General features: G+C 36.0%; 1 protein-coding gene across 6 annotated transcripts in view; it reads left to right on the top strand.

Moving 5' to 3' along the window:
- The first annotated feature begins 2585 nt into the window (after positions 1-2585).
- Positions 2586-27927, top strand: part of CCDC88A (coiled-coil domain containing 88A) — a 130923-nt gene continuing 105581 nt past the window's right edge. For all 6 annotated transcript variants that reach the window (XM_029937382.1, XM_029937383.1, XM_029937381.1 and 3 more), the window contains exons 1-2: positions 2586-3423; positions 3520-3620. In XM_029937382.1, coding sequence (XP_029793242.1) covers positions 3361-3423; positions 3520-3620 — 164 coding nt within the window. In that variant the 5' untranslated portion in view covers positions 2586-3360. The remainder of the gene's footprint in view (positions 3424-3519; positions 3621-27927) is intronic.

The following is a 27927-nucleotide window of genomic DNA, read 5'->3' as shown; positions in this document are numbered from 1 at the left end:
TCCCGCTGGATTCAATATTCTAAGAAAGAATGACTTCAGGAAAATAAATGACTACCAAGTTCAAAACAAAAATATCTGGAAGAAATCTTGAGTAATCTCTTTCTAAGTGAAAGGAAGTTAGGAGGAAACTTTTGGATTTTATCTAACAGGATGTTGCAATTCGAGGACTATTAAATTGTGTATAATGTACAATCCCTTTTGTGCCAGACAAAGAAGTTTCCTGATTGTACTCTTGAGATATTAGAAAGCATTTCTAAGGCTGCTGTTAAACTAGAGAATTGTGAATTAGTAGGTTTTCAAATAAGTTACTCCAGACCTCAGTCTGGTCTAAAGCGTTCTGTTTTTACAATTAACTCCTCATGTTTCTTTGTTGAATGTGTGTGTGTGTGTGTGTGTGTGTGTGTGTGTGTGTGTGTGTATAAAACCTAAAGATAGACCAGGCAGCATCTGGGGCCATTTGGCTATAGAGGAGAATCCAGATTTCTGAAGGCTAGTTAGCTCTCCAGTTAACTAGATACACAATGCTATCTTAATGTGCTAACCCCTTAAGTCATCCCTGTCCAAAAGATTCCTAACTTATTGTACTTGGTGTTAATACTTTGTGAGTTTTTCATCTATGAATGAAGCAGGTGGGTCCATCTGAAGATAAACAGTACAGGCATGAACATTTCAGGGTGTTGTTTGGTCGACCTTTTGAGGGATTACAAAGGAAAGTGGGCAAGTCAGGCTTTGGACTGCTCTGAAAGCCGTGCTTTCTTCTTGATGTCAGCTCTCTCTTGGTCTGCGTCTCCAAACAAAGGATTGTGATTTAGAAAGAGTCATCAAAGGGCGCCTAGGGGGCTCAGTTGGTTGAGCATCCGGCTCTTGATTTCGGCTCAGGTCAGGATCTCAGTTTGTGGGTTAGAGGCCCCCTTCGGTGGCCCTGCTTGGGATTCGCTGTCCCCCTTTCTCTCTGCCCCTCTCCCATGCCTGTGTGCTCTCTCAAAAATAAACATTTAAAGAAAAAAGAAAAGTCATCAAGAGCAGACAGAAAAGATTGCTAGCAATCAGTATGACCCAAAGCTGTGTTCTGGTCAGGTAATGTGTGATTCTATTATGTACACAACTTGCAAAGTGCCACATGAATGCATCCTAATTTTAATTAAGATGATTTTGGAAGGGCATTTCTCTGGTCTTCACAGCAAGATCCTTTCTCCAGTAACTAAAGTAGGAAGGTTACATTTCAAGTTTTTTCCTAAATATTCTTTACTTGGGGGGAATGATGATGAAAATAACATCAATAATATTTATGGAGCACTTACTACAGGTTGCCATTTAATTTAACCCTATTATAAGTCCTGCTTTGAAGAGAGTGAAACGAAGAGAGGTTCACCAACTTGCCTAGGCTCACACAACTGGTAAGTGTCAGAGCCTGGATTTGAAGCAGACAGGAAGACTCTGGAGGCCAGGCTCTCACCTAATTAAGAAATTTTGCTATTACTTAATTTAGTGTTATAAAACATTTCTCCTGCTACTTTAAAGTATCGTGTAAGTACTCAAAATAGATATTTATGTAAATGTAAACAACACACACAGCAAAACTGTAATACTATCTTTATTTTTATTTTCTCAAAAAAATTGTTTTACATGCCCATTTTGTCCCAGGGAAAAGATTTTTATGTTCCTTCAAAATGAGGAATTTTGCTGGGGAACTGTTAAAATTACTTTGATGATTCCAGTCGTGCATAGCATAGAGATTTATGACAAACATGTAATCTGTTTGTCACCCAATTTGGATTACTTCCAAACGTTTCCTTTTAGTAGTTCTTGATTTTGTTTAGATTTTTTTCAATGGCCAAATAGTCAACATTGTCTGAATTAGGTTTGCTCCCGTCAGGGAATACCAACGTGTTGAAAGATAGCTTTGGTTATTTAAAATCCTAACTACATTCACTTGCAACTTTGAAAAGCATTCATGCTTTAGTGGGATGGATTTTTAAAAGGAGAAGAATCAAAAATAAAACCAAGTTTGAGACTCCTCAAGTCCCTCCTTTGCTATTTGCTGCACTGAGTTTTTCTACTCCGTTTTGCGGGTAAAAGCACGCTGAACAGATAAAATCAAACTGTCCGAAATCGGCTGTCTGCATCCCTTATGTTTAAAAGAGAAGGATTTCGTTCTCTCTTCTTCACACATCAAAGAAGGCACTCGGGGAGGAAATAAACCATAATTAAGCATGAGCGACCAAGCAGACAGATCCCTTCCTCTGCCTTCCCCATCCCCGCCCCCCACGTCCTGGCAACAGTCCTAGGCGCGAGCGAGGGCCGGCCACCGCAGCAGCTGCAGGGAACGCGCGTCCACGCCTGCGCCCGCCACCAAAATCTGGGCGGCGGCGAGGCCGACTCCGGGGGCGCGCTCGCTCGGGAGCGCGCTCATGCAGCGGTTTTCTTCTCCCACAATCCAGAGGCTGCGGCGCGGGAGGGGCGGAGAGTCGGCGGAAGGATATGGGCGCGGAGGGAGAAGCGCGCTCCCTTTGACGGAGGGCTCGCGGCACTGGTTGGGCGGCGTGGGGCGGGGTGTGATGCGGCACTGCGGTTCTGAGGCCGTTACTCCGGTTCCTCCAGAGAGGGCGGAGGAGGAGGCTGGAGCGCGGTGGAGATTTTGTGCCAGGGCTTCCCAGAGGCGCGCTGAAAAGAGCTACGGGGCTTAGGAAACTGGGGGTTTAGGGACACACATTCAAGCCCCCACCCCCCGGGAGGGGAAGGGGGCTGGAGGCGAGGCTTGAGGGCGGCGGAGGGATGGTGTCTGCTCTGGGGGAAGGGGCGAGCCCTGCCTGTCGTTGGTGAGGGGCTGCGGGCAGGCGAGGCTACGCGGGTCGTAGCGGCTCCATGCCCACTGGTGGGTGGAACGTGTTGAGCGAAACGGGGAGGTCGAGCCTGGTGGCCGCTCGGAACCCTCAACATACTATCTAACGTGGTATTTCATTTAGCCCACGTTGGGATTAATTCATTGCGGGCAGCTTCGCTGGTCTGGCTCCTCCAGGAGCTGGGCAACCTTGACGGGCTTTTTGTCTTGCTGCTCCAGCCCCCTTTCCCTTCCTCCTCCTCCAGATGCCTTTTCTCTGCCCCTCCTCGCCCGGTACAGACATTTCCAGCGCAAGCTGCCGCTCGTGGCTGCTGTCGAAGTCGCTTCTCGGGATTTCGGCTTGTTCCCCTCTGGGGTGTTTTTTGAGGAGGGAGAGATTTTCTCCCCTTCACGATGGGATTTTCTTCCTGTGCCAAAATGGACTTTCACTGATTTCTACTTACTTCTTCAACGTTTAGTGATCAATTCCCTAGGCGTATTTTTGTGGTAGTTCCCTTTTTCAAATACATTACCGTAAAATGGAGACCGAGATTTTTACTCCCCTCCTGGAGCAGTTTATGACCAGCCCCTTGGTCACTTGGGTAAGTAGGGTGTTATTTATTGCATCTTTTGCTGCATTATTTGTGGCTGCAGAGACGGAGATGGGCGTTCGTGTCCTGACGATCATTCCGTTCTAGGTTAAAACGTTTGGACCTCTGGCTGCAGGAAATGGGACCAACCTGGATGAGTATGTGGCTTTGGTTGATGGGGTATTCTTGAACCAGGTCATGCTCCAAATGTAAGTGTTCTTTTCTTTTCTAGGTAACTTGTTTTCTTTGAAAGGGCATAATTTAAACTTAGCGATTTTATGTTTTAAGCTCCTAATTTTCTTTGGCTAGAAGAATTCAGGTGGTTTAAGAATTGGACCATGAAAGGAGTGATAATCTTACTTGCGCAGCCCATTTATCAAACCTACTAAAATTGTGATTTTTTTTCATTCTGCAAGCCGTATATTGTCACTTATTGTCTTTAAGTGTTGAAATCCAAATCACATTGTGTCCTCGAATAATTTGGTAAAATGAGAGAGAAACAGGATGTGAGAATAGTTTCCTAAAGGGGAATAAAGCTGCTACTGTGAAGTTATGTGTATTAGATGCAGAAATGTCTTATGAACCCTTGTGTCTAAAAATAAGTGGCTCAGATTTTGCAACTGGTGAAGTAATAACAGATTTCAGAAAAGAGAATTTCAAATAACAGTTCTGATCAGTGAGAACTGTTGCTGTGGCAAGTAATTTAAATGGGTACAATTAACTCAAGCCTGGCTAGATTATTATGTGGATTATTAGATTAATATTTGGGGGATTATTTTAAAGTATTTTTTAAGCTGGTTTTGGGATACAGGTAACTGACATCTTGGTAACTAGAAAATGATGTAGTAGGCAAATCTGTGTCTTTTATGTTTATGATAATTGGGTTTGTATTAAGTAGGGAAGTGTTTTTAAGATGGGAGTTGAATATCAAAATCATATTGATAGATCAATGAAATAAAAACCATTTTTATCATTACAGGTATTGTAGCATACAAACCAGGTACATCAATGTAGGTTTTCTAAGTCCACCAGCCTAGGTTATCAAACTGAATGTTATAGTTGTGCTCAAAATAATATGTATTTAGCCTAATTTCTCTTGAATAGAATCTGATTACAAGAGTAGTTTGTAACTTTCAATTTCAAGGCATCCTTAACCTTTTATATATGTGGGAGTTTAGTACATTACTAATAAATAATGGTCACTAAGGAATAAGTCCACTGTGAATAAACTAATAACATGAAGTATCATTTCCGTGTTTTGTATGAAATTTTGATTCTTTTTAGATTTTTTATTTAAAAGAGGTAGAAGTCAAAATCATAAATGTTCCAGGGGCAACTTCTCAGTCTCTGTGCCCAGAGATACTGGTAGTGTGTGTGCTGTGCTGTTTTTCATGTACATGTGGATCCTGCAGGGAAGCAGTGTACTACTATGTGCTTCCAAAGGTGTTTGATTTGAATAGACACTGAATGGGAGGATATTTTTTCTTTAAGAAAGGAAAAAGGAATGTAGACATTATTTCCAGGGATAGCAAATATATTTTTGTCAGCTCTCTGAATGGAAGTATTTTTTTTAATCTTTGAAATATCCTACTATTTCAAAAGCTAAAGAGTAGAATAATTGACTTCTATTTTAGGGAACACACAGGACAGAAGGGTAGCCATTACAGTAGACACTCAGAACTTGCTCCCCTCTCTTGTTTTTAGATGGAGAATTTTGAATTTGTACACTGAAAAAAAAGGTGTATTTACAAAATAGGAAAATACTTTAGTTTCCCATTTAATTTTTTAATTTTTTTTTTTGCTTAATTTATTTAGTTTTAAAGTTGGATTCATGCCCAACTTGGGGCTTGAACTTATAACCCTGAGATTGAGAGTTGCATCCTCCACTGACTGAGCCAGCCAGGCACCTTTAGTTTTCCACTTTCATGTTTTTTTATTTGAATGATTCTTTTTCCAAAAAATATTTAGATTCTTTGGAGTCCTGAATAGTTAGCCAAGGTACTAAAAAAGACACTTTAGCTTGTTTCCACTTTGAGTGTAATTTTATATTTAAAAATATATATGTATATTTTGAAAGTAATGGTGTTTCAAAATAGTGGTTGCCAGGTTGTTTTGGGGGAGTGGCGGACGGAGGACTAGCTTCATTCCAAACCTCAAATCTACTTCTGTTTTCAGTTCCACCTCTCAGTTTCTTTAAAAGTTTTTTTTAATGTCCTAATTTTGTTCTGGATGACCTATATAAATTAAAGGGAAAGAAAAAAATTAGGAAAAAAGGAAGAAGTAGGCTTTAGCTTTTTAGAAAATAATTTGCTAACATAAATTTATTTTAATGAATTATTTACCTAATAGGGTAACAAAATATACATTCGTTTTAAAGCTGTATTTTGCTAACTTTAAAATCATTAAGATTTCTGTTAAATACTTTACTCAAGTTAATGTTTGACTTAATCTACTCTATTAAATTGTTAGTTGAAACTGTGCCCAGTAAATTAACCTAAAAGTTAGCCTTAGTTTAAGTCATTTCTAGATTAAATTTGTTTACAGAATTTGTGAGTGAGAACCCTTTCTGAAATGAAACTATATATTTTTTTCATGTTTGTTTTGCTTGGAGTTTGTTGAGCTTCCCAATTACATGTAAATCAGGCTGTTCACCAATGTTCTGTTCAGTTTTTTAAGTCTTCTGTGTTTCATTTTGGATAATTTTGCTATTTCTCCAATTTTGTTAATCGTTTTTTCTGTAATGTTTAATTTGCTGTTAATTCCATCTAGGTTCTTTTTCATTTCAGACATTTTGGTTTTTATTCTAGAAATTCAGTTCTTTTTTGTATCTTTTATGTCTATAGCTTTCATGCTTTGTCTTTTCTTTAGCCACTTGAACAGAGTACAGTTATAGCTGGAATAATATTTATTTCTATAAATTCTATCTGTATCATTTCTGGATTGGTTTTGATTGATTTTTCTCCTCATAAAGGATTGTGTTTCCTTGCTTTAGCATGCCTGGTAATTTTTCATTGGCATTTTGTCTTGTTGGGTGCTGGATATTTTTGTTTTTCCTTACATATTCTTGAGCTGTGTTCTGGGATACAGTTAAATTACTTGGAACTTGTTTGATCTTTCAGGTTCTACTTTTGAATTGTATCAGACAGTACCACTTTGTCACTCTATTGGCAAAACCCTTCTGACTACTCTTGATGGTAGGAACAGGAGCTGTTTCTGGACTTGTGTGAGCTCTGGGTAGTATTCCCTCTTATCTGGTTGTTGTTGTTGTTTGTTTGTTTTTTTAATTCCCCACTGTTTTTTGGGTAGTTTCCTCATACACACACAGACAGACAGACAGACACACACACACACACACACACACTGATAAGTATTCAGCTGAAGGCTGTGCATCTCTGGATTTTTCTGTGAACTCTTTCTTCTACTCTTAGGTACTCTACCTTGTATGTGACAGTCACCTTGCTGTCTCTTAAGTTCTATCTCCTCAATTCGTGGAGGTAATTGCTCTGTCTGGGTTTCCCATCGCTGTTCTATGGCCTAGGAACTCTTTCAAGGTGATAAGTTGGAGGAATTGTGGGATTCATCTATCAGGGATCTATTGTCCTTTGTTTTCTCCTGTCCATTGTCTTGAAAAACACTTCATATATTTTGTCCTTTTTTACCAGTTGTTTCAGGCAGGAGGGTAATTTGGTTCCTAATATTACATCTTGGCCAAAGTGGAAATCTGTTTATATACTTATATTTATACTTTTGGCCTGCCAGTCTTGCTATTCCTGCTTTAGTTGTGACTTTTTAGAATTTTGTTATAGAAAGCTTATGGTATAATTTTGTTCATCTAGAATATTGATTAATTAGTGACTTTGGATTTACCATTTTGGACGTTGTTTGCCTTGACTTCTTCATGCCAGTTTATCAACTCTGCCTTATAATTTTGGAGTCTGTTCACTGACTTGGGATTCACTGCATTCAGAGACAAATCCTGGATTTCACTGAGTAGTTCTTTGCATCAAAGAATCTCTGTAAGAGCTTGTGACATGGCATCAGTCTTGTTTAACTAATAGGGAAGTAGAAACTCTTTAGAGATCAGGAATGATGGGCCAGCTCTTCTGTATGCTGCAGGGCATTTTTATACTTCAGCCAAATGAAATCTTTATTTCTCAGTGCTAGTTACCACACATAGGGTTTGGTGACACTAGAAATAATCATTTTCCTATTTGAGATGTCATGCAGTTCTGTAACCCATTTTGTATATTACTTGCTATGAAATTTTAAGGAATTTATGATATGGTTGTGAATTTCATAATGCTAAAGTTTAAAAGTATGCTATTCATATTACTAAGTGATTGAAAATATGGATATATTAGGGTTTTAAGCATTGAGAAAATTATTAATGATATAAAAAATGATTCAGCCCCATTGGATAATTATAGAGATCTATACTTGAAATACCTGACAATTATGATATACTTGTTACTGCTTTTCTTCTTTTAGAATCTTGAATTTGAAGGAATTTTAGCAGTCCTCTACTGTGAAAATCATTTTTAATTTAAAAAATTAATAATGACACAAATTAAATGACACATGGTTATGCAGCTTCTACTTAAGTATTTCCTGAGAAGCACCTTCATAAAGTATACATAAATGAAGTCATTTATCTAATAAAGGGAATTGACTGAGAAGTCTTTCTTAGTTCTTTGAATCTTTAAGATTCAGAAGTATAGGGAGGTTGACTAGGGATGATGAAATAGATAAAGGGGATCAAGAAAGAATACACTTACCTTGATGAGCGCTGAATAATGTATAGGGTTTTTGAATCATTATACTGTATACCAGAAACTAATAGAATACTGTATGTTAATTATACTTCAATTAAAAAAAGAAAAATAAGATTCAAAACTAGATTGTGCTAACTTTATGACTTTGATGACCCTAAAATAACTTATAAAATATATGAATTTCAGGGTACCTAGGTGGCTCAGTTGGTTAAGCCTCTGACTTTGGCTCAGGTTGTGATCTCACAGTTTGTGGTTTTGAGCCCCTCATCAGGCTCTATGCTGACAGCTCAAAGCCTGGAGCCTGCTTTGGCTTCTTTGTCTCCCTCTGTCTCTGCTCCTCCCCAGCTCATGCTCTGTCTCTCTCTCTCAAAATATGAATAAACATTAAAAAAATATGTATGGGTTTCTTACCAAGTATGACATTGACTGAATTTTGGTGTGGTCATCTCAGGTTTTCTCATTGGGCGTCATAGTTTCTGTTTAGTTTTGATTTTGTTTGTTGCTTCTTTAAAAACACACTTATGATATAGTCATAGTTGCTGTTTTATTACTAAGTTTTGTGATTTACCTCCCAAATTTTTCTTAGACGTGTCCCTGACTTTTTGATTAATGTGGGAGTCCTGACTGGTCTTACTTTTGGGCTTGCCCCTCTTCAAGTTGTCTTCTCAATCTGTGATCATATGTGCTTATATAAGACTGTGTATGTACTTTGGTGATAGCATTTATCTCCTTGTATTGCAGTTTTTGGTATGCTTGACTCCACTGACTAACCTCTGAATTTCTTGAAGTCATCTATTATCTCTTTCATCTCTATTTCTAGCATAGTGCTTGACATAAAGTATGTACTTGATATACTACTGTTGAATGAATAATAGTGAGGTTATGTGGTAAAGTAGAATGAATTTGGGCTTTGAGTCAGAGTCAGGGTTTAATTCTCACTATGCTACAGATTAGTTTATGACTTAAACAATTTACTTAAATTTCCAAATCTCAGTTCCTACATCTGTGACATGAAAGATAATGTTTCTTTCCTGGAGTAGACTTGATCTCTAATAAGGTACAGATAGTATCTGTTTTCTGTTTTGTTGACCACTATATTCCCAGTGCTGGTTGCTGTCATTAATATTATTATGTGGTAGGCCAAACCTGCCTTTTTGTGTTTCTTCAAACAAATGATCATTTACAGCTTAGTTTTGTATAATCTCTATTGGAATCACCTCTATATAGATGTATAATCTTTAGAAAGTTACTTTTCAGTTTTTCATTTATCAACAGGAAAAAAGAATTACAGAGTTATAAGAATCAAATAGGATAATCTGTGTACAATGCTTGGCATATAACAAGATTCAGGTATTTGTTAGCTATTTGATAACTTGGTTTATTCCTATTATTATAATAATCATTTTTCTCTACACTGCCCTTTCTCTTTTTTTGCCTAGCTACTTTTTACTCATTCTTTACTACAGTCTGAAGTCCCTTGGCAGAGTTAATTGCTCTCTCTCTTATCATCTAATATCTATCTTTACCAAATTGTTAAAAGTGCTGCAGCTACTAGATAGTTAGCATTTAGAGGCTAGAGATTTTTGTTATGTATCACCAGCATGTAGCATAGATTTGGTATGTTTGGTATCATTAAATGCTAAGGAATAAATGAAACATTTAATAATTTTGTTTAAAAATTTTTGAGAACTCTAGTATTGTAGAATTTAGTTTGTTTTACTTTTTAGTTTGTCTTCTATTTCTCCTTTTGTTCTTTCTCTGTTCCATTATTTAATTACCTTTATTGAATATTTTCTTCACCTATGTTATGTCTTGCTTGAGTTGAAATTGTAAGAACAAGTCATAGTCCATGCTTTTGAATGGCATTAGGATATACAGTGACTTCAGTTTGGTTTCCAGTAAATTTTACTGATGATGTCCAAATACTGGACTTATTGTCCCCAGCCTTATATTGGACTGATGTCTTTAAGAGCAGTCAATAGTGATGTCTGATTTTCTGTATGAGCCATATCTAGTTAAGCTATGAAAAGTAATGAGAACCTAGAGAATTGAAACTAGTTGCTATATATGGGAGTATTTTTAAATTTTTAAACTGAAATTTTTTTCTATAATATGTTTTATATGGGAAACTCAAAAAGGAACAATTCTTATTTTTATTTTTAAAAATTATTTATTCGAACAAAATTTTTTAGTTCATTTATTTTTTGAGAGAGCATGAGAGGGTAAGAAGAGAGAGGGAGAGAGAGAGAATTCTAAGCAGTCTCTGTGCTGTTAATGCAGAACCCAAGGCAAGGCTCAAAGTCATGAACTGTGAGATCATGACCTGAGCTGAAGTCAGGAGTCAAGATGCTTAACTGACTGATCCACACAGGCACTCCATTTACTTATTTTTTTAAGTAATCTCTCCACCCAACATGGGGCTTGAGCTCATAACACCAGGATTAAGAGTCTCATGCTTAACTGACTGAGCTAGCCAGGTGCTTCCAGGAGATAGCAATTCTTAACCATACTCTTTGAGAGCACCAGTTGGCCTTCTTTTAGGATTTGTGACATCGATTGATACCATTGTTAAGTATAAAGTTTCAATATTTAAAAATAATTGAGATTTTAATTGATATTGAGAGATATCTGTCTAATATTGAATTTTGTAATCACTAAGCTAGCTACTTTTAGTGAGTTGGTGTGGTATAGAGGAAGAAACTACCTTGAGAGTTACAAGTTTAATTCCTGGATCAGGCTGGTTGGTGGAACAGTCAGAACACACAAAACATTTGTTGATTAGTTTGCTGTATTACATGGGTGTGGTTTGTGGCACCCCCAGAACATTTTTTAATACCAGTATCAAAGGTCAAAGATCATATTAAATACAATAATAATGAAAAGTTTGAAGTATTGCAAGAATTACCAAAATGTGACACAGAGATACAAAGTGAGCAAATGCTGTTGGAAAAATGGCACCAACAGACTTGATTAACAGGAGGTTGTCATAAACTTTCAATTTGTGAAAAATGTAATTATCTACAATGTGCAGTAAAGTGAAGCACAATAAAATGAGGTATGTCCGTATTCTTTCTTTATGATTTTATTCCTGTTCTATCTTAGCTCTATTTTGCTAGTTCAATAATTAATAAAACTAGGGGTATGAAACTCATCAAGTTTATTCTGACATTTGTGAGACTCTGGGCAAGTATTCATTTACCACAATAGGCCTAAATATTTAAAGGCTATAAACCAGGCTAAGAAATTGTTGACTCTGTTTTGATCTTTTTTCCTTGAAAAATTTACCTTCATAATGACTTGAAGGGAAAGATTCAAATTTAGGATTTATGGGATTTAGAATTCATAAACTCAGTTTCTTATCAGAATGTAGCAGAACCCATCCTCCTTTCCACATCTCTAGCTCTGTCTAGCCCCACAGAGAGATCTCATGTGCATACCTGTGGACATCCTGTGTGCGTTCCTAAGACCCATGCTCTTCCAAACAGCTCTCCTTGACCCAGTGATATATACATCTGTAGCATAGTCCATCCTCAGGACAGACCTAGGAAAGAGTCCTGTGCGGGTGCTATAATTGGGTTAGAGGTATTTGGGCAAGAAATTCCAGCATTCTAGGTAACTGCAGTGTCATCTTTGTATGGGTATATCCTCTTGTTTCCATGGATTGCTTGCTTAGTGGTGAGGGGCATGGGCTGAAGAGGGCCAGAGTGACTCAGGGCTGAGATGTTTTGCCAGGATCAAAATACAGTACTCAGTGAGTGAGAATGCTGAAGGGATGGTTTCCTTAAAGATTATTTTATTCAGTGAGTAGTTTCTGAGTGCTCACTTTATGATAAACTATCTACTTGGTACAGGGGATATGATGCTAAATAACATGTGGTCTTTTCTCACTAGTAAGGGGACAACATACAAATAAATTGCAGTGTGATACATGTGCTATATGGTGGAATTGTGTTCTTGAAATACTGTTGGCACAAAGATGTGATTATTTACTTAGAAGAGCGAAAATTTGAACTAGGACATGAAAATCGAATAGGACCAATTTGGTAAATAGGAATCATAAACAGTGGGAGTAGGAGGAAAATGGCATAAAAAAAGTATGAAGATATGACTAAAAATAGTAGACTCAGATAACTGTAGGTTGTTTTGTATACCTGAATCAGAGATTGTATGCTTCTTGCACATAGGAAATGATTTTGAAGAGGTGGGGATTGGGAGACTGTCCTTAGATACCATGTTAGGAAGATTAGATTTTTTTCCTCTGGAGACATGTTACTTCACATTCTCTTCGGAGAAACAGAACTACTGAGGGTGTGTGTGTGTGTGTGTGTGTACACAGAGATTTATTGATTTATTTTAAGGAATTGGCTCATGAGATTATGGAGGTTTGACTAGTTTAAAAGCTGATGGGGCAGACTGGCAAGCTCGTAGGCTGGCAATTTTGAGGCTCAGGAAAGAATTGCATTGAGTTCGAAGGCAGCCTGCTAGAAGGAGGTCTGCCTTTGTTCCATTAACCTTTAAATGATTGGATGAGGTCCACTCACATGGAGGGTAATCTGCTTTACTCAAATCCATTGATTTATGTGTTAATCATATTGAAAGAAACACCTTTACAGATCATCCAGAATATTTGACCAAATATCTGGGCACTGTGGTCCATCCAAGTTGACACATAAAATGAACTGTCATAACTAGTGTTTCTTAAGCTAGGTCCACAGATATTCTTGGGGGTCTGTGGTAATTTAGGAATTTTAATTTTGTGTTTTCATTTCATTAATTTACATCTTTTCAAGAGGCAATAAAAACAAATTCTTTTGAAGTGATAATTCAGAGTTGAGAGGTTTTTATTTTCATAGAATAAGACTAGTTTCTTAGTTTACTTTCTCATACAGGTTCAGTGGACTCTTAGGATATCTATAGGTTAATCCTCAGAGATTCTTGATAAGTTGGTGTTTTAAAAGATGTCACTACTGTACTCCACTTGAAAAATAGTAATATAGGCTATTCAAATTATAAAAGAAATTGAAACAGATAGCACTTGCATTTTAGAAGGATTAAATTTGGTGCTGATGGAGGCCGGAATAGAGATATTAACAGCATTGATGTAGAAGTGATATGGAAGAGAGACAGGATGGAAGAGTGGGACTTGGTTGCCGATTTGATACAAAGAATGAGAAAGGCACGAATCTGGGATGACTACCACACACATTACTTGGGTAAAGAGCAGCTGGTAGTGCCCTTAGTAAGTAAGACATTACAAGAGGAGGAGAATTTGATGGGAGGGAAGGATAGAAAATAAGTACTGAGTTTATTTTGGAGTGTCTGGTGAACAGTGAGAAATACCTTTTGAGTGGGTGGATATACATAGGTCTGGTGCTCAGGGAAGAGGTCTAGAATAGAGATAGAGATATGGGAATCTAAAGACATGGGTGTCAGAAAAAATACAGAAGGGACCCAGTGATAGATCTTAGTGTGAAACAATAACGTTAAAAGGCTGTAAGTTTGAGGAAAAGTAGGGAAATTCACGAGACTCCTGGGAGGAAATCACACAGGGAGTCAGTTAAAGATGAACTGTCTTGCATAGAGATGTATTGTCATGTGAGGTTGATGGCTTATTTGGGATTTGGATACCACAGATTTGTAGTGGAGCCAGTCAGCTTGGTTGAATAACTTACCCAATAATGTTTAGCTGCTCTGAGACTAACAAAAAGATCTGTAGAGTTTTCTCAGAATTGGTGATATATAATGTAGGTGCAGGGTTGGATATCCAGGTGAATAGTTGAAATGAATAGAGCATGAGCATTAAAGTGAAGGGGGAAAGCAAGTGTCATCAGGAGGATAGACTAGAGAGGTTGCAATAGAATGAAAGATAGGATTAGGAGAAGGTGAGAAAAGGTGGAATAGTAGGGGACTTTTCAGAGTTTGAGATTTTGAAGGTTGCAATTCTGAATGGTAATTTAGGACCAAGGTTAGCCCATGCTAATGTGTGGATAAAATAGAATAGAGTGAAAATAACTAAAGTTGAGAAGGGATTTATTTCCTTATTTTTTTTATAAGGTTAATGATCTCTTGATTGCCACTAGAAGTAGAAATGAGTATTTTGATTTAAAGTGGAAAGCTGGGAAATAAATAGCTAATTTTAACAGTGTTATAATTAAAGAAAAATTTAACAGTAAAGAAGGAAGAAGACTGGCAATTGTAACTTTTGTATTAGCATACTCTGTATTAAACAGCAAATTTTGTGGACTATCTCAAATAGTTTTTCAGGAAAGTTTAAAAAATAGGTGTGTTAATGTAATTTACTTTCATAATGAAGGTGAGAAAAAAAATGGTAAACTCTACAATATTTTGGGGCCTGGTCCTTGCTTAGACCTGGATTCCAACAGAATTGTGGAAGGGTACCTGGGTGGCTAGTCGGTTGAACATCTGACTGTCATTTGCCTTTTGGGCCTATGTTACAAAAGCACTGATGGTGCAGAAGCAAAGGTGGGTAAAACTGCTGACACCTTAGCATGAATCAAGGAGTGGTACCAAATTGTACTCTGATAGTCATTGTATTCTTCACATTGTTGTGTTCTTCGAGTGTAAAAGAAATCAAGTTTCACTTGATTCTTGTTGTTCTTGGTGAGGGTACCTGGGTGGCTCAGTCAGTTGAGCACCCAACTTTGGTTCAGGTCATGATCTCGCTGTTTGTGGGTTTGAGCCCCATGTCGTGCTCTGTGCTGACAGCTCAGAACCTGCAGCCTGCTTCAGATTCTGTCACTCGATCTCTCGCTGCCCTGCCCCCACTTGTGCTTTGTCTCTCTCAAAAATAAATAAATATTAAAAAAAAATTCTTGGTGAGGGGCACCTGGGTGGCTCATTGGTTGATTTTGGCTCAGGTCTTGATCTCACAGATCCTGGGTTCAAGCCCCAAGTCAGCTCTGAGGTGACGCTGTAGAGCCTGCTTGGGATTCTGTCTCCACCCCCTCACCCCCCCACTCCTCCCCTGCTCACAGTCTCTCTCTCTCTCTCTCTCTCTTTCCCCCCCAAAAATAAACATTTAAAAAAACGTTCTTGGTGAAACAGTAAAAGTTATTTTATTGAGTCTTGACCCTTGAGTGCATTTCTTTTTAATATTCTGTAGGACAAAATGGAATGTATGCATAAAACACTTCTGTTGCATAATAAAATATGATTATCTGAAGAAAAGTACTTATAAAATTTTTTAAATTTATTTGATGTCTATTTATTAACAGACAGAGAGAAACAAAGCATGAATGGGGGAGACACAGAGAGAGAGGGAAACACAGAATCAGAAGCAGGCTCCAGGCTCAGAGCTGTCAGCACAGAGCCCGATGCGGGGCTTGAACCCACAAACTGAGATCATGACCTGAGCCGAAATCAGATACTTAACCACTGAGCTGCCCAGGCACTCCCTTATAAATTTTTTGAATTGCAAGTTGAATAAATCTCTGTTTTGTGGGACACTTCTTATTTGAATAAATGACAGACACACTGGTTATTCAGGTTTGAGTATTGGGTAGACCCTTTTTTCAAAACTGAACAAAGTGGGCCTACTATTTCAAGGAAAACAAATGATTTGTTGTCAGTGATAAAATTTGAGTTATAGAAAACATGAACTGGTAGCTTCTCAATATTTAAAGACCATTCCAATTAGATTGGAGGTGATATTATTCAATGAGAATTTTTATGTTGAATAATAATGTGCAGTGTTTTAAAACTCTGTGTAACTCAGTGAATAAATATTTTCTAAATGATCATTCATGATAAGAAATCATGCATATGTTAGGGGTGCCTGGGTGGCTCAGTTGGACTAAGTGTCCAACTCTTGATTTCAGCTCAGGTCATGATCTCATGGTTTGTGAGTTTGAGCCCTATGTCAGGCTTTGTGGTTTCTCTCTGTCTCTCTCAAAATAAATAAACACTAAAAAAATAAATCATGCATATGTAGAACATGTATTCAAAATGCTAGATAGACCAGTGGATTTTAATATATAACAGAAGAGTTCACTGATAGTCTTTCAGATTGCATATTGCAACCCACTTTTAAGAAAGTACCACTTTACTGAAGTTTGGTATTCTTTCAAAGAAGAATATCAATAATTATATGGAAGGGCTATTAAAATACTCTTTCTGATTGCATATTTGTGTGAGGTCAATTTTCTTCACATACTTTGAACATAATGTGTCACAACACATTGAATGCGGAAGCAGATTTAAGAATTCATATGTTTTCTGTTAAGCTAAACGTTAAAGAGATTTACAGTGTTGTAAAAGAATGTTATTCCCCACTAAAGTTTTTTCTGTTTTTGGAAAAGATAGTTATTTATCATAAAAATGCTCTTTGTGTTAACATACAAGGAGTTTATTATTTTTAGATTGATTAATGAATTAATTTCTGATTCTTAATTTTACTTTCTAATGTAGTAAATATATATAGCTCACCTAAACAAAAGCTCTTTAGAGTATTTAGTAATTTTTAAGAGTGGAAGGGGTTCTCAAACTGAAATTTTGGAAAACAGCTTAATATTTGAAGGACCCATGTTAGCTTATTAGAAGAAGTAAAGGTAGATGGACAGGTATTCAGTCATTTCATCCAATTCAGATAAAACCAAAATTAAATATATGTATAGTTTTGGATTTTTATTCTTTTTGTGTCCATCTGCAATTTTTTAAAATTAAAGCATTAGTTCTCTGTTAAATCAGCGAGTGATAATGCTGTCTTGCTAACTCAGTTGTGGGCTACCTAGAAAATGTCATAGATACTCTTCAACTTTTGAAGAGATAACTTAATGTAACTTTTTTTTTCATGTTTATTATTTTACTAGAGAAAACCTGTGAACACAGGAAGGGGCAGAGAGGGAGAGAGAGAGAGAGGGAGAGAGAGGATCCAAAGCAAGCTCTGCACTGTCAGCATGGAGCCAGATGCACCATCCCACATCCTGCAATATCATGACCTGAGCCAAAATCAAGGGTTGGAGGCTTACCTGACTGAGCCACTCCGGCTCCCCATGTATCTTAAATTATGAGAACATACATGAAGGAGGGCTATGTTGATGATCTTTGTGTGGTGGTTATATGTCATACACCTCTCTCAAAATTATTGTTCAGTCTTTGTGAATATCATATTAGTTAAGATATGTGAAAATATCCTATATATATATGTATGCGTATACATATATATATATAAAAGATTATATTAGTATTACATTTTATTGTTTGCCATCGTGCACAGTGATGGCTGTGAGAAGGGAGAGAATTAAAGGTAAAGTGGTTCATTTTTATTTTTTTAATGTTTTTATTTTTGATACAGAGAGAGAGCATAAGAGGGGTAGGGGCAGAGAGAGAGGGAAACAGAATCAGAAGAAGGTGCTGTGAGAGCCTGACATGGGGCTTGAACCCGCGAACGTGAGATCATGACCTGAGCTGAAGTCCGAGGCTTTAACCGACTGAGCCACCCAGGTGCCACAAAGTGGTTCGTTTTTAAAAACCACTTATTCCCCTGATTATACTCAAGACTGAGATACCTTACTACTTGGATAACCCTATATGGTGATGATGCTTACCCAGTTAATTATTTTTCATAAAGCAATCATTCTGGTATATGCACATTTGAAGTTAGATATGCAAATAACTGATTTCAGATGTTTCATAGTGACATGCAAATGTTATATAGTTATATATTACCATATAAAATACCTCAAAATTAAAAAATATCTCTGTACAACTAGTTTCACATTAGAATGGCATGATCAAAAACATGAGCACATGTAGTTGTTAAGCACAATCACTAAACAGATGGTCCAGGAGGATATATAACAGCCTTGCAGTCTGGGTAGAAGAGCAAAAAGCCATTAAAGCTATCAGATTTCTGTTTCTCATAGATATTAGTAAATGAATAAGTAAAGACATAATCCTTAGTTATACAAGGACCAAATCTTAGAATATTAGTGTTATGCAGTTACTAACTTCATCTTTTACTCTAATTTACAAATTACTGTATACAGTGATAAATAATACTGTTGTCTTATTAAAATTAATGTATCTTGTCATAAGTAGGTCATTTATAAATGTGAAATTGCTTGAGGCCCTCTTTTACTGCCATGTTGCATTTAACTTCTAGCTGGACAGATTTGAACTATATTGCTAGGCTATTTGCCTTTAAAGCATTTCTCAGTTTTTATCTTGTAAAAGGAAATGGTTGATAAGAGATTATGTTGGCTTGGAAGTAGCTATGTTGATTAGAAAGTTATTTGCTCACATATCACATGCATATCATTCAGTAGCTTGTCTTTTATTTTAGTAAAAGATCTTCCAGATAAATTCTAAAAAAAATAAGTATGCTTTCAAAAAGTTTAATCAAAACTTCATTAATCATGACTCTATATTCTGAATAAATCTTTGCTTAGCATTTTAAATGTTAAACATGAAAGACAGTATTTAGAATATATGATAGAGTACAGTTTCTTAGAGAATTCTGGATTCATACTATAACCACTTTGTTTAAATTACTGTACTGTGCCTTTTATTGTATGAAAAAAATGAGCCTTAAAATACATGCAGGAGTGGAGTGCTTTCTGTCTTTACATGGAATGCATATTTTTACAGAAGAAATATTTTATATTGTTTTATTTTCTGAAGTTTATTCGTAGTTTGACAATTGTCTCATGACTCTGAATCTCTAGCACTGACTCCTACTTGTACAGCCTCATCAAATGTGCTGTAGCTCAGTAACAAATACAATTACTTAATGTTTTTCCTAGAAGTAAATAAAATGGATAGGCTTCATGAAATGATTTTTTTGCTGGTGTTTTTACTCTTTTTTAAAAAAATATTTTACTTAGTTGAGAAGCTTAGTTAATACTAAGGTTCATATTGAAAACTGGCAATCCCTGTCCTAATTTACCTCTCAGTTCTGTTTCCTAGAGTAAAAACTTGTAACTTCTTAAAAGCAATTTCATCTGTCATTTACTCCATTTGTAGTGATAATATGCGTACCCTCTGTATTTCTTGATTTATCTGTTTTAGACATTCTATTGACTTCTGGATAATGGTAGATGAGATTTTAGCGCCTTTGCCCCCCATCTCTATATCTTATTATCCTGTCTTTCTAATATATTTATTTACAAGTTTAGTTAAATCAGTAATCAGTATTCACATTAATATAACTATATAATGTTTTCTACAGAGCCTACGTTTTTCTTTTAAAAGAATACTGTTTTTTTCTGAAGTTACTACATTTCTTGATGTACATAATTTTCAGTACATCTGGCCTTAAGTATTCAGCTATTTTTCATCACAGTGGGGATTAGGACTTATCAGACAGTTTCACCTGAGGGTAGTCCAACCCTCTCACATAAAGAGATTGCATTCCTGGGGTGAAAGGGCCTGTTTTCTGTGATCCTAACATCTGTCGTTTTAACCCTAACTCTAATTAGGCATGAGTCAAATTGGAAACCCAAGCCTTGTAATTGAAAGTTTATTGCTCTCTAGGTCCAAGCCTAGATAGAGTGCTTAGTAGTTATCCTGGTTTCCCAAGTCCAGAAAGTTTATGGAAAGGCTATGATGTATTATTAATTGATTCTAAACAACTAGGAACTTTCCAGTTCTGTTTGCATACTAAAATAACTTACAGAATGTATGGTGTAGATTAGAAACTGAAACTGAAGCTTTGAGTACCTAGAATAAGCCTGTTCTATTGAAGAACTCCATTATTTTGTTGGATTTCTAAATGAGTCTACTAGATCACAGAAATCCTCTCCAACCCCACGTATTCACAGCAAAGATTTGTGAGCTCTGAGCACCACAGTTTTATAAGAAGATGCAGGAAACTTTCATTCCCCCTATCTTTAATAATCCCTTTTGAATGTGAGGTTAATTTTTGGTGTTGAAATATTTTGCAAATTTTTCAAAATACTTTCTCTAGCTTTTCTAAGTTGCATTTTTTACTTTTTTGCAGATTCCTAAAATTTCATGTGATATCCTTAGTGTATAAAAACCAAACTGTTCCTTTTTTTTAATATTCAGGATTGTCTTAACTGTTTTAAGGGATCTTTCTCAATATTTGAAGAACTTAATAGTAAACTTATAAATAAATGTGTTTTAATAAAAAGTTCTTAAAAGATTTTGAGCAAAGAGCTTTATACAAAGGAGGCCAAAGGCTTTTTCTGTTAATTAGAAGAGCTTTACACAAAGGCCAAGTAAAATTTGAAATACCATGTGAGGACTGTTGGGCATAAAAAATTTAAAAAGAACCTTTAAACTTTAAAAAATGTATCAATTTAAGACAGAGAAACTTGGTAACAACTCTATAAAGCAAAGATAATATTTACATTATAAAATTTGTTAAAGTTGGAATGACATTGCTCATGTATATTAGAAATTATGCATCCATTTAAAAATATAATCCAAATAATATCATGTAATAGTGGGCTTGCACTGTATGTATGTACAATTTTTTACTTTATATTTTTAGTAGGAATATTGAAATATTTCTTAAATATTTGTTGTCAGAATTAAATTTCTCAGTATATTAAAATGCCACTGAAATGAAGAAATGAATATTCATTTGTTTGATTACTGACTGTGAACACAGAATTAAGAATATGCTCGAACAATATAATAAAAACAGTGATCTACTGTACATGTGGATTTTATAGATAACATTACTGAAATCTTTTCTATTTCATCTTTTCTTTGTTTTCCTGAATAAGCCTATATGAGAAAAAGCTGAAAGAGAGTGAGGGAAAAAAAAGTGGAAGAGCCTTGGCAAATTGTTACTTTGGACTTAGGTTTTCTGATTTAGATGAGTGAAACTAGGTAATCTCTAAAGGGTTTTTTAGGTCTGTTGCCAGTGTATGCGAATAGGAGGCAGTCACAGATGAGAGGTTTGTAACGGGATTCAAATATAGAGCAAGGAAAATAAAAATAAGATAGAAGGAGGCTAAAGAAGGAAGGTATTTACTGAATGTCTGTGATTGCAAATGAAATGTCTACATAACTAACGGTAGGTTTACCTAACATTTTTGTTACTGGGGTTGTTCCTGTTCTCCTCTCCCAATTACAATGATCTGTTTACTTTTCTCCACAATGATAGGTTGACTGAACTAAACTTTTATATATTAATATGGCCACAGTAGGTACTCAGGATTTGTTTAACTTAATAAGTGTATTATAAGAGTTGATTATATAAAACAAGATTTTCCCTTCAGCATCCTGCATTTTTAACCATGACTTCTTGACCATGGTGCTGTTTGTCTTTGCCGTGACACACAATCTGACTTCTGCAGTACAGTCGCCGTGTAAATAGCTAGTTTTGGTTGGTGCTTTTACCTCAGAGACCCACTTTTCTAGTTCTACTCATTTGCCTTGGGCTATTCATTAATTCCCTTGCACTAAGTAAGCATAAATCAGTCACAGGTCAGATTTGGCCTGTTTAGTACTATATCTCCCTTGTTTCTTTAGATATCAAATTGTAGGTTAGGACTGTTATTCAGCTGATCTTTGGGACACAAACCTTAGTGGGGAGTGTCTATCTATGCTGGACTGCCGAAATGAGTTGTTAGCTTAGAGACTGTCATCTCATAACTCTTAGGGAAGAACCATTTTTGAAGCACTGTGCTGAGTCTCCAATTGTTTATTGTTTTTATTTATTCAGACAACATTGTTAGGACATATGCTAATTTTTAGAGATAAAAAATGTGAATAAGATATGGTTTCTACTGAGAAAGTGAGAGGCATAAAGGGAATTAAGTATTAGAAGGTCTATGATAGAGTTATTTAACAAAAAAGAGGAATAGTTGATACACTCTGGGATGGGGCTGATGGAGTAAATGGTCTAAGATTGTGAGGGTAACTCGGTATTACAAGATGTAGCAGTGTAACTCATTATATTGGCATATTAAAAAAGAAGAATCAGATGGGAATAGATGCAGGAAATATTGGATAAAATTCAGCACCCATTTAGGTACTGAGTAAGGAATAAGAGGGACCTTAACTTGAAGGAAGGTATCAGAAAATTACAGCAAATATTATATATTCATGGTGAAACATTAAAAGCTATTTTATTAAATTTGAGAACAAAATAAACTTAAAAAAAAGAAAAGAAATAGAAAAATATATAAGATCAAAGAAGAGGAGATAATTGTCACTTGCTGATAATAGAATTTTTTTATACTAGAAAACCAAAGAATAAATTTTGAAAGATGGTTTATCAGAAGCACAATATACCAAAACTACAGCTTTCCTATTATATACTAGCAATGTCCAAATACACAGTAAAATAGAAGACAAATCCATTTCACAAACAAACACCTAAATAAGAAAAAAAAAACTTACTTAAGTATATGAGACTTTGGAGGGGAAACTTAAAAATGTTACTGATGCAAATGTCAGTCTTTATCAAATTATTATTATTAATAAGATCCTAAGAATTCTCAAGGTTTCTTCTAGAATCTTATAAATATCCTAAAATTCAGAGAAAAGAGAAGTATGTATGACTGACTAATCAAGACAGTTAGAAAACAAAAATAATAGTGAGGGGCTTGCCCTCATGGAATCAAGAAAATAATAAAAGTGGTGATATTAAAAAGGTTTTAAAGACAAGAATAGACAAATAGGCTAACAGAACACAACAGCCTCCAAAAGTAGGCCCACACTTACATGGGATTCTAATATATCATAGAGATCAGGGGGAAATAAGCTCTTTAGTAATTGCTGTTAGGATAATTGATTATCAGTATTAAAAAAGTACAAATTTAAGACAACCTGCAAATGTACCAACAGCCTATTAGAATAAGAAAATTTAGCAAAGTTTCTAACAATAAGAGCAATCCACAAAAATTGATTACTTCATGTATCAATAGTAAGTAACCTGTTAGCAAAACTAATAGCAAAACTAGCAAAAACTAGGAGGCATTTAAGCATGTGTAATAAAAATTCTTCCTAGAGAAAATTATAAATTGGTTTTGAAGAAGAGTTCAATGAGGGATATGACTCTAAAAGAAAAAGCAGGGCACCTGGGTGGCTCAGTTAGTTAAGCGTCCAACTTTGGCTCAGGTCATGATCTCACAGTTTGTGGTTTCGAGCCCTACAATGGGCTCTGTGCTGACAGCTCAGAGCCTGGAGCCAGTTTCTGATTCTCTGTGTCCCTCTCTCTCTGCCCCTCCCCTGGTCATGATCTGTCTCTCTCTGTCTCTCAAAAATAAATAAATGTTAAAAAATAAAAATAAAAAACAATAAAAACACAAGCAACATAAGCAAAATTAGACAAGGGGGATTGTATCAAACTAAAAACTTACGTACAATAAAAGAACAATCAACAAAATGAAAAGACAATCTACAATAGATATCAGAGTAATTATAATAAATTATGATCCATTGAATATTATAGGAAATGACGAGTGTGTATTGATATATAAATAAGTTGAAGATCAGATTATTGATGTAGTCACAAAGTATGTCTTCATAAAATATATAATAATTACTAAAGAAAAATAATGACTATCATGGAGAAAACTGGCAGTTACCAGTTTAACCAAGTGATAAAAGGGAATATTATCAGTAATGGAACACATTGAAATTATGCATTATCTCTTAGGATGCATTGAGAAGAGCACAGCATCTCTTCTGTGTTTTTGTTGTTAATGATACACAACCTGAACTTAATTATAACTCAGACAGTCTAATGAAGTAAACCCAATTGAAGAACATTCTATGAATAACTAGCCTTAACCTTTTAAAGTGTGTGGGTCAGAATTCCAAGCTGAAAGAAACTAAAGGTGGAAATTCAGAATATTGAATAAAAAGTGTGATTCTGAATTAGACCCTTTTCCTATAAAGGACATCAATTCATTATTTGGGAATAATAAACTTGAATGGATTCTAAAGATTCGATGGTAGTAATATATTATTGTTGATTTTATGATTTTGATAATTATATGTGTTTGTAGAAAATAAACACTAAAATATTTGGGGATCATTTGGTGTCAGGTCAGCAACTTATTCTCAGGAAGTTTAGGAAAAAGACTAGATGTCTATGCAACTTTTGTTTTAAGTTTGATATTGCCCCATAAATCACTTAGACTCCATTCTTTTCAGTCTGTTTTTTCTTTTTTCTCTCTCTCTGTGTATGGATTTTTTTTTTTATTGTGTCTTTGGGTTCATTAATCTTTTGTTCCAGTTTCCTATCTACTATTAAATACGTGTAATGAATTTTTCAATTCAGATACAGTATATATTTTTTATTTTTTAGAAATTTCTTTAGCTTTAGAAGTTCCATTTGGTTTTTTTCTTTTTGAGTAGTTTCCATTTCTCTCCACATGTTAATGTTTTTTTTTTTAAGTCCTTCAGTGTACAGTTGACCTTGAATAACACAGGTTTGAACTGCGTGGGTCCACTTATACACAGGTATTTTCCACAAATACAGTACAGTACTGTAAACATATTTTCTCTTATAATTCTCTTTTTTCTTCTAGCTTATTGTAATACAGTATATATATACACACACACACACAAAATATGTGTCATTTGACTTTTATGTTATTGGTAAGGCTCTGATCAATAGTAGGCTATTAGTAGTTAAGTTTGGGGGGAATCAGAAGTTATATGTGGATTTTTGGCTGTGCCAAGGGGTCAGCACCTCTAATCCCCATGTTGTTCAAGGGTCCACTGTATTTATAATGGCTTTTTAAAAGTCCTTGTCTGCTCTTTTCCTGATCTGTTTGATTTCTGGGTCTGTTTCTGCTGACTCTTTCCATTTTTCCTTCCGGGCCATGAATAATTTTTTTCCTTTTCTGCATATCTAGTAATTTTTTATTGTAGATAGGATATTTTGATCGTTATATTATGGAGTATCTGGATCTTATCCTTTAAGGAGTGATGAATTTTGTGTTGGCAGATTGTCAAATTGTTTGCAATCAGCTTGATCCTTTCAAGGCTTTTTTTATAAGCTTTGTTGGGGAAGTTCTGGAATAGCTTTTACTTAATTGCTAGGTTAATCCTACCCCTTTTTTTTTTTAAGTGTATTTATTTAGAGAGAGACAACGACAGACAAGTAGCGGGTGGGCAGAGGGAGAAAGTGAGAATCCCAGGCTCTGCATTGCCAGCACAGAGCCCAATACGGGGCTTGAACCCAAGAAACTGTGAGTTCACTACCTGTGCTGAAAATAAGTTAGCCGCCCAACCAACTGAGCCACCCAGGTATCCCTAGACTAGTCCTACATCTAAGACAGTTTTCTGAGGTCTTTACTAAATGCTGTGGATGTTTATTCAAGGTTTCTTTTTCACTCTGGCTGATCAGATCTTGAATTTTTCTGTGCACTTAACTGAGCTTTGGGTGTTACTTAGTTTGCAGTATTCCTCTAGTTGTCTTTTGCTCAGTCTTGTGGAATTTAGAGTACACGTGCATACCTTAGTATTGAGCCAAAATCTTAAGGATATTAGAATAGCTCCCTTGTCTTTAGTATCATTTTCTGAAAATGTTAGTTACTCCAGTTTCCTTGAACTTTAAGGTTTGTGTCCTCAAGTTCAGTGAAACTTGGACTTCCCCTCCTGATACCTCATTCTGGAAAGTGCCTCACTACTAAAGAGAGCCCTACTAGGGATTATATCCTTGTATTACCTGCTGTTCAAAGTCAGACAAGTGTTTTGTATTTTGTCCAGTTTAGTAGTTCTTTATGGCAAGAGGGCAAGTTTAGTACTAGCTGTTCCATCCTATTTGATATGCAGCTTATTTTGGTTGTTCATCTAGTGTTGTGAGCAATCTCATTGAATGTGGTTGAACTGATCCACTGTTGGGGATTGACATTGTGAGTTTGGTCACATGACAAAGGATCAATATATTGGGAGTGCTTGCAAGATAATAGTTGCAATAAAGCAGTATTTTCAGAGTATGGTTTGAGGATCCTCTCAGGGGTTCCATAGGTTCTCCTATGAGAATTATTGCTTTATTTCAGGGCAAATATCTGGGTAAGGTTAAATTTTCTTCATGTACGTGAACCAAAATACCACAAACAATAGATGAATGCAGAAGATGAACAAGCCCATTTTTAAAATTTAAAATAGATACTAAAGAGATGTGTAAACCAAGAACCATAAAATACTTAGGAATAAACCTGACCAAAGAGGTAAGAAGATCTGTATGCTAAAAACTATAGAAAGCTTTTGAAAGACATCAAAGAAGACCCAAATGGCAGAACATTCCATGCTCATGGATTGGAAGAATAAATATTGTTAAAATGTCGATACTACCCAAAGCAATCTATACATTCAGTGCAATCTTAGTCAAAATAGCACCAGCATTCTTCTCAGAGCTAGAACAAACAATCCCAAAATTTGTATGGAACCACAAAAGACCCCAGATAGCCAAAGTAATGTTGAAAAAGAAAATCAGAGTTGGGGGCATCACAATCCCAGGCTTTAGCCTGTACTACAAAGCTATAATCATCAACACAGTATGGTATTGGCATAAACACAGACGCATAGACCAATGGAATAGAGAACCCAGAATCAGACCCACAAATATGGCCAACTAATCTTCGACAAAGCAGGAAATAGTATCCAGTGGAAAAAAGCCAGTCTCTCTTGTATATGGTGCTGGGAGAACTGGACAGCAGCATGCAGAAGAATGAAAGTGGACCACTTTCTTACACCAAACACAAAAATAAATTCAAAATGGTTGGCAGACCTACATGTGAGACAGGAAACCCATTAAAATCCTAGAGGAAAAAACAGGCACAACCTCTGAGCTCGGCTGAGGCAACTTCTTACTTGACCCATCTCCAAAGGCAAGGGAAATAAAAGCAAAAATGAACTGTTGGGACCCAGTCAAGATAAAAAGCTGCTGCACTGCAAAGGAAACAATCAAGAAAACTAAAAGGCAACCAATGGAATGAGAAGATATTTGCAAACAACATATTGGATAAAGGGTTAGTATCCAAAATCTATAAGAACTTATCAAACTAAATACCTGAAAAACATAATTCAGTAAAGAAATGGGCAGAAGACATGAATAGACACTTTACCAAAGAAGCCATCCAAATAACTGACAGACACATGAAAAGATGCTCAACATCACTTATCACCAGGGAAGTACTAATCAAAACCACATTAATATATCACCTCACACCAGTCAGAGTGGCTAAAACTAACTCAAGAAACAACAGATGTTGGCAAGGATGTGGGAAAGGAGAACATTTGGTGGGAATGCAAACTGGTGCCCCACCATGGAAAACAGTGTGAAGGTTTTTCAAAAAATTAAAAATGGAGTTACCCTACAACTCAGCAATAGCACTACTAAGAACTTATCCAAAGGATATAGGAGTGCTGATTTATAGAGAGCACATGTACCCCAATGTTTATAGCAGCACTATCAACAATAGCCAAATTATGGAGCCCAGATATCTATCAATTGATGAATGGATAAAGGAGATGTGATTTATGTATACAAGGGAATATCACTTGGCAGTGAAAAAGAAAGAAATTTTGCCATTTGCAACATTGTGGTTGGAACTAGAGGGTGTTATGCTATGTGAAGTAAGTCAGAGAAAGACAGATATCATATGTTTTCATTCATATGTGGAATTTGAGAAGCCTTACAGAAGACCATTGGGGAAGGGAAAGAAAAAAATAGTTACAGAGAGGGAGGCAAACCATAAGAGACTTTTAAATACAGAGAACAAATTGAAGATTGATGGGGGAGGGGGTGGGAGGAGGTGGGGGGAAAATGGGTGATGGGCCTTGAGGA

Source organism: Suricata suricatta, chromosome 4 (genome assembly GCF_006229205.1).
Source record: "Suricata suricatta isolate VVHF042 chromosome 4, meerkat_22Aug2017_6uvM2_HiC, whole genome shotgun sequence".
Lineage (NCBI taxonomy): Eukaryota > Metazoa > Chordata > Mammalia > Carnivora > Herpestidae > Suricata > Suricata suricatta.
Note: the sequence above shows the minus strand (reverse complement) of the source record. Positions and strands in the feature narration are given on the sequence as shown.